The sequence below is a fragment of the Phaseolus vulgaris genome, chromosome 11 (assembly GCF_000499845.2).
Source record: "Phaseolus vulgaris cultivar G19833 chromosome 11, P. vulgaris v2.0, whole genome shotgun sequence".
Taxonomy (NCBI): Eukaryota; Viridiplantae; Streptophyta; class Magnoliopsida; order Fabales; family Fabaceae; genus Phaseolus; species Phaseolus vulgaris.
Genome location: NC_023749.2, coordinates 27,063,353 through 27,070,673, shown reverse-complemented (window position 1 = coordinate 27,070,673; position 7,321 = coordinate 27,063,353). Strand labels below are relative to the sequence as shown.

The following is a 7,321-nucleotide window of genomic DNA, read 5'->3' as shown; positions in this document are numbered from 1 at the left end:
CGGCTACGTGAGATGGGGCCTCCTTCTAGAATCTCTAACTTATATGAACCGTTCCCTTTGGAGACAACTTGTTTTCCACCTCGTAAGGGTGAGCCTTCCTTATGACCGACTCACCAACTTGGAATTGCCATGGCTTCACCTTAGAGTTGTACTGGCGCTCCACTCTCCTTTTCGCAGCTTCAACCTTGATTTTCGACTCTTCTCTGGCTCTCGTTCTGCTGGTGAGGCCTCTTCGCGTTCTTCTTCCATCAGTGAAGCATCGCCTTTTCTTCCTATTATATGCATATCTTCCCCATGCGTCACCCCACCGGATGCATCGGGCACCGCCTCTCCTAACGGCTCTAACTCCGTTTATGAATCTGAAATGGGCGGTCACCCAATCACCATGACCACGCCTCTCCTTGTCTTCAGGCTATTTTCATAGCACTTACGGCCTCTTCCTGATTTGACTTGATCACAACACCTTGCCACTAAGAGTTGGCAACTTCATCTTCATGTGGCGTGTGGAGGACACCGCCCTTAATCTGTTCAAGGCGGGTCTGCCTAACAAAATGTTGTAAGCTGAGTTGGCGTTAACCACCAAGTATCAAATTCCCTCGGTGCGGGATGCCACTCCATCAGTGAACGTTGTCCTAAGTTCTAAATAGCCACGTACTTCTACTGGGTTATCTGCAAACCCATACAAGCACCCCGTATAGGGTCGCAATAGGTTAGGGGACAATTGTAGCTTGCTAAAGGTCGACCAAAACATGACGTCTGCAGAACTGCCTTGGTCGACGAGGACCCTATGTACCTTTCTTCCCGCTGTCACTACCGAAATGACCACCGAGTCATTGTCATGTGGGATGACATCCCGCAGGTCAGCTCTTGTGAAAACGAGGTCTGACTCCCACGGGTCGTCCGAAAATTCTTCTGCAACCAAATTTACTGACCTTACGTATTTCTTTCGTTGAGAGGCAGTGGGTCCTCCCCCGGAAAAGCCGCTAGAGATGGTGTGCACTTCTCCATGAGTTGGGACTTCATGCGCTTGACCTTCCTCTGGCGTTGCCGCGTTTGGGGTCACAGTGGATCCAGCGAGATAATCCTTCAAGAAACCATTCTTTACGACATCCAACTGGTATCCCAGCGCCAAACAGTTGTTAATATGGTGCCCAAATGCTTCGTGAAATTCGCACCATGATTCCTTGTGAGGTCCTAATATCTTGTCAGACTTCGCTGGTGGCCTCAACCTGTCAGCTATATTGGGCACAACGATGAGTTCTTTGAGTTCCACCACAAAGTTGTGCCTTAGTGGTCTATTTCCCTCTCTGCTTCTTTCTGCCCGACCCCTAGGCTGGGTCCTCCTTGTCTTGTAGGTGCTCTTTCTGTCTGGGTTCCTTCTCTCTGTGGCAGCTTCGTGGACCCTAGCGGGTTGTGTGCGTATCTGCGTTCTTGGTCGTGCAGGCGCAGCAGTCGTGCACTTCTCGTACGCCTCGCCCTCTGAGGCAATGTGTTCTACCGCTCGACACCTTACTTCCGCGAAGGTCTTAGGGCGGCTGCGGTTAAGCGATTTACTAAAAGATCCAGGACATACCCCCTTCCTAAATGCGTATACGATCATGGGCTCGTCTGTGGTACCCACCTTCACCACCTGCGCCCCAAAGCGGCTTATGTACTCTTTCAAGGTTTCCCCTTGGTATTGCTTCACGTCGAAAAGGTCATACGAAACTGGGGCTGGGGCTCTGTTGGCGAAATATTGCTCTCTAAATAATCGTGAAAGCTGTGCGAAAGACGTGATGTGACCCTCTGGGAGGCTGATGAACCAATCCATAGCCATCCCAGTTAAAGTGCTCATCAAGAGCTTGCACCTTACGGCATTAGAACCGCCAATCAACATCAACTGTGTGTGGAACGCAGTGAGGTGCGCCTCAGAATCCTCCATCCCTGTGAAGGTTACCTTGGGCCGTGAACGTGTTGGGGATCGTTGTCTCTAGGATTGCCTATGAGAATGGTGTTGTGAATTCTCTAGGTGGGGAGGCAGTCTCAGGCTCATCTATATCGCGCCATCCCCGGCGTAACTCCTCGTTGGCACGGTGGAGCTCATCGTTCCTCGCCTGAGAAGCTGCGAGATCCGCCTGCATGCGCTCTTGCTCTGCTTTCGATGCTGCCATTGCTTCCTGGAGCCCTTGCATCATGCCCGCTAGTTGTTGCATGGTCATCTCTTCACTCCTAGAGCGCGCAGGTCTCATCTTCGTGACTTTCTGGAAACCTTCTTAACTTATCTAGGTTTTGAGAACTGGAAGTGGAAAACTTGTGTAGTGGGACCGATGTTTTATATCGGCCCCACGGTGGGCGCCAAATGTTCCGGTCGGTTGACCGGGATCGTCTTTGCGCGTGGCTTGTCCTTGCGAGCTAGGGCACCTTCATTATGCTCCGTCTGCGATACCTGAAAAGAAGTGAACAAAGGGGCGCCCTCGCGGTCGTTTGCACTCCGACGATCAAGTCAGCTAGCGAGAAACATTAAAGGTGACGCACCTTCTGGAGGTGGTAAAAAATAACTATGCTAGAATACTAAAACTGGGTTGCCCTAATTGTCTTGTGCTCACAGTGGGTGCGCAACAAAAGCAACTAGGGTTTGTGTTTTGTGTAAACTGCGAGAATTAGGTCAAAACTCGGATCCCCCCAAACGACCCACGACCCCCTTTTTATATACCTTCTGCATTTAAAGCGCGTTGAAGCGCATTGAAGGCGTATAAAAATGTGCCTTGAAACATTTGATATGTAAACTGAATCAACGTGTACCTTGGCAAACTTTCACTGAAACCTTTAATGAACACGCGTGCATTGCCACGTGCTCTTCTGACTTGATCGTTATTCTGCGCAGAGGGTCTCATAGCACCACAGCCCAACTTAGGGTTATTCCATTGTGTGAGCCCTCTTTCCTTCGAAGTCCGTTTGGCACGTGGGTTGACTTTTTGGGTGTCAACTCATGCGTCCCAATCACTAGTTACTTGCCCTGGGGGTGTGTCTACCTTTCTCTCGTACCATGCACGTGGTTCTCCCCTTGAACGGTGATCGGTGGTCAGTAGCCAAGTGGCCACCAACAGACCAGTTCCCAGACTAACGCCTGGGGGCAGAACGCGAGAAGCAAATAGAGCACTGATCAGTCATCGGGTGCATTGTCATCGGGGTCTCGTTTTACACGCAGTTAAACTGGGACTGAGGTTCCCAACGAGAGCATTACACATGGACCTCGCATGAGCACGTCTCAGGAAATCGCGCACGAGAGTGGCCTGAGGGAGCTAGTAAACCGATCAGTGATTGGTGACTCCCTCAACCCATCACGTGCGTGACGGGTAAGCCGTCTACGTAGAGAGCAACGCTTGGTGAGTGTGCCTAGACCGACCACACCTGGCGTTCTCCTGAGAGTATGCGATTTGCCCAGATGAAAGAAATATGCTAAGTTACCCCGCAAGGGAATAACTTAGCACACAAAGAGAAGCGCTAGAGCCTTTCCAGTAGGTCACACGTGTGTGGGTAGATGTGAGTCGCATGCCTCCACGTGTCATCATCTGAGAGGGGTGCGGTCCAGATAAAGGTGCACTCCGTACCGCTAAAGGTAGAGACAAGCGCAGCCAAGCGCAGAGACGCGCGGACACGCACAGACACCCACACTCTACTGACTCTGGAGGTACATTGTCTCAGAAAAGCATAACAGGGTTCTGACACATGCCAGAAAAGCATAACAGAATTCTGTTACGCCCAGAAGCAGAGAGAGAGACATAAAAGAGAATCAGGGAGAGATTGAGGGGGATACGAAAGAGAGAGAGCAAGAGTTTTTCACACACACTACTATTTTTCTCATTTGGTGGTTCTGTGGTCTAACTTGATCGTCGGAGTGCAAACGGCCGCTAGAGGCGCCGTCTGTGTGTTTTGCAGGTCACGCTTGTAGATTCAAGAGAAGGTTCTGAGGGTGATTTTGCAGAGAATGCAGTCGCGTAGACGGGACAGAGAGTGCTACAAAGCGATTCCTACACGTTCGAGTTGCCGGCAGGATCATTTGGCGCCCACCGTGGGGCTCGAGTGAATCGTGGTCCCATATACACCACAGTTTTGAAGCTTACCAGAGTTTTACCAACTTTTTGATAGGGAAAGATGCCAAGAAACAGACAACCATCACCTGCGCCATCTGCTGACGAAGGAGCTGTGACAATGGCGCAGGTCCTGGAGATGGTGCGCACGCTGCAGGATAACGCCGCAGCGTCAAAAGCTGAACAAGAAAGGATGCAGACGGAGTTGGCCGCGTCGAAAAGCAGGAACGACGAGCTGAATCGCGTCAATGAAGAGTTGAGGAGGACGTTGCAGGCGCGGAGGGAACACGTGGTTGACGAAAGGATGTCTAGGCAGCCGTCACCTCCAAGAGCGTTCCCCGTGCCATTCTCCCCTAAAATCATGGGAACCATGGTGCCTCCCAACCTGGTGGGGGTGAAGGCGTCATTCACAGGGGTAGAAGACCCGGAGGCGCATCTGACTGCGTTCCACACCCAGATGATGTTGTCTGGGGGCTCAGACGCTGTGTACTGCAAAATGTTCATGAGCACGCTAAGCGGAATCGCCATGGAGTGGTTCGTGAGCTTACCAGAAGGGCATATCACGTCTTTCTCTCAGTTTTCGAAGCTCTTCACTGAGCAATACATCGTCAACAAAGCACCTGCAGTGGTGTCATACGATTTGTTCGACGTGCGTCAGTACCAAGGCGAGTCGCTGAAGGACTACCTCAACCGCTTTGGAGCACAAGTGGTTAGACTGCCCAGCAAAGATGAAGATATGCTGGTGCACGCGTTTAAGAAGGGAGTGCTGCCTGGCCCCTACAGCGAGTCTCTTATCAGGAGCCATCCCAGCACCTTTGCAGAGATCCGACGACGCGCGGTGGTGCACATAGTGGCAGAAACAGAGGTTTCTGAGAAAAGAGGAAGTGCTGCACCACCAAGACCGCGTGGAGGGCAAGGGAAACCGCAACAAGCAAGGGTGCATGAGGCCAAGGAGGGGAAAAAGGTGCGGGAAAAACCTCGTCCCTATGCACCAGGCAAAGATCAGAGCAGGGGGCGTGCAAGGGAGAATAACGCACCCCAAGGTACAATTTCATGGTGGGATTGGCGGATCTCATCGCCCTTCCTGCTGTAGCAGCAAGACTACGCGTACCAGAGAAGACTGATAAGGTACTTGGTAGAAAGAAGAATGAGTGGTGTGAGTTTGACCAGGCCTTTGGCCACACACTTCACTCCTGTTTGGCGTTGGGACACCAACTGGCAGAGTTGGTGAAGTCTGGGTTCCTAGCAGATTACCTGCGTGAGCCGCAGGGTGATCGCGCGTCGGGATCTCAGGCTGGAGAACAGCAGCATGAAGTCCCTGTGCACGGGGAAGTGCAAACAATCGCGGGAGGCTTCTCTGGTGGGGGATGCACAGCGTCACAGGGAAGGAGGTACGCCCGGTCGGTTATGGCGGTAGACGCGGTAAATGAGAGCCATTACCCTGAAGTAGATATTGTCTTCAGGAAAGCTAATCTACGGGACGTTGTCCCGCACGACAACGACCCTGTGGTCATCTCCCTCATCACGGCTGGAAGACGAGTGCACCGAGTGCTCATAGATCAAGGAAGCTCTGCAGACGTCATGTTCTGGCCGACGTTTAACAAGTTGCAGTTGTCCCCTGATCAACTGAGGCCGTATACCGGGTGTCTTTACGGCTTTGCAGGAGATCAGGTAGAAGTGCGGGGATACATTGAGCTGAGGACAACGTTCACTGATGGGACGACAGCCCGCACCGAAAGGATAAAGTACTTGGTGGTGAACGCCCCTTCTACGTACAACGTCTTGTTGGGGAGGCCAACACTCAATAGGTTGGGCGCAATACCATCAACGAGGCACATGAAGTTGAAGCTGCCATCGATGGAGGGGACCGTAATAACCATCAAGTCGGATCAGGCTGAGGCAAGACGCTGTTATGAGAACAGCCTGAAGCAGAAGAGAAGTGTATGCCACGTCACCACGACACCACCACCAGGTGTGCGCGAAGAACTATCGGTGGTTAGGGAGACACAGGGCGCTCAGAGGATGGAGAACGCTGCGGCGGGGGGCTCCCAGGTAGCCCAAGTTGAAGAAGAAGAGGAAGGCGCGATCGCTCCTCGCGAGTCAGGGATCACGAGGGCGGTCATCGCCAGTGAGAGAAGGCCCCACCCAGCTGAAGGATGGGTCGAAGTGGACATCGGGGGGAAAAAGTTCAAATTGGTGGGATCCCTCGTTGACGAAGAGCGAAAGCTGATCGCTGGTGTGATCGAAAAGCACATGGGTGCCTTTGCATGGTCAGCGTCCGACATGCCAGGAATCGACCCCGATTTCGTTTGCCATCGTCTGTCGATGGATCCGAAGGTTCGACCTGTGCGACAAAGGCGAAGGAAATTCAACGAGGAAAAGAGAAAGGTGATCCACGACGAAGCGTAGAAGCTCCTTGCTGCAGGGCATATCAGAGAGATCCAGTACCCCGAGTGGCTAGCGAACGTGGTACTGGTTCAGAAGGCAAGCGGCAAGTGGAGGATGTGCGTGGACTTCACTGACCTCAACAAGGTGTGCCCCAAGGATTCTTACCCTTTACCCAGTATAGATGCCCTAGTTGATAGCGCATCAGGGGGAAAGCTACTCAGCTTCTTGGATGCTTTTTCAGGGTATAACCAGATCAGGATGCACCCCATGGATGAGTGCAAGACCACGTTCATGACGAACGGTCTGCTATGCTACAAGGTCATGCCATTCGGGTAAAGAACGCGGGGGCCACCTACCAGCGGCTCATGGATAGGGTACTCTCGCCCATGCTGGGAAGGAACGTACATGCATATGTAGATGACATGGTGGTTACGTCCCAAGAGAAGAAGCATCATGCAGCTGATCTGGAAGAACTATTCACCACCATCGCCAAGTACAGGCTGAAGCTCAACCCTGAGAAGTGTATTTTTGGTGTGGAGGCTGGGAAGTTCTTGGGTTTCCTCTTAACGGAGCGGGGAATCGAAGCTAACCCAGAGAAGTGTGCAGCAATCGTGGCAATGAGGAGCCCGACGACGGTGAAGGAAGTGCAGCAGCTCACCGGTCGCTTGGCAGCCTTGTCTCGGTTTATGTCCGCTGGAGGGGAGAAAGGTCATCCGTACTTCCAGTGTCTCAAACGCAACAACAGGTTCCTTTGGACACAGGAGTGCGAGGAGGCCTTCATCAAACTGAAGGAGTATCTGGCGAGCCCACCAGTCTTGCGAAAACCTCAGGTAGGCATCCCTCTTCGTCTATATTTCGCTGTG

The 7,321-nt window shown here is 52.4% G+C and overlaps 1 protein-coding gene across 1 annotated transcript; it reads right to left on the bottom strand.

The window, feature by feature from the left end:
* Nucleotides 1-470: 470 nt before the first annotated feature.
* LOC137838370 (uncharacterized) lies at nt 471-1,921 on the bottom strand. The gene is made up of 2 exons (XM_068647615.1): nt 933-1,921; nt 471-543 (listed from the first exon to the last, which is right to left on the bottom strand). Exons 1-2 carry the CDS (start codon nt 1,919-1,921, stop codon nt 471-473), a joined length of 1,062 nt encoding a protein of 353 aa, XP_068503716.1.
* Nucleotides 1,922-7,321: the final 5,400 nt, after the last annotated feature.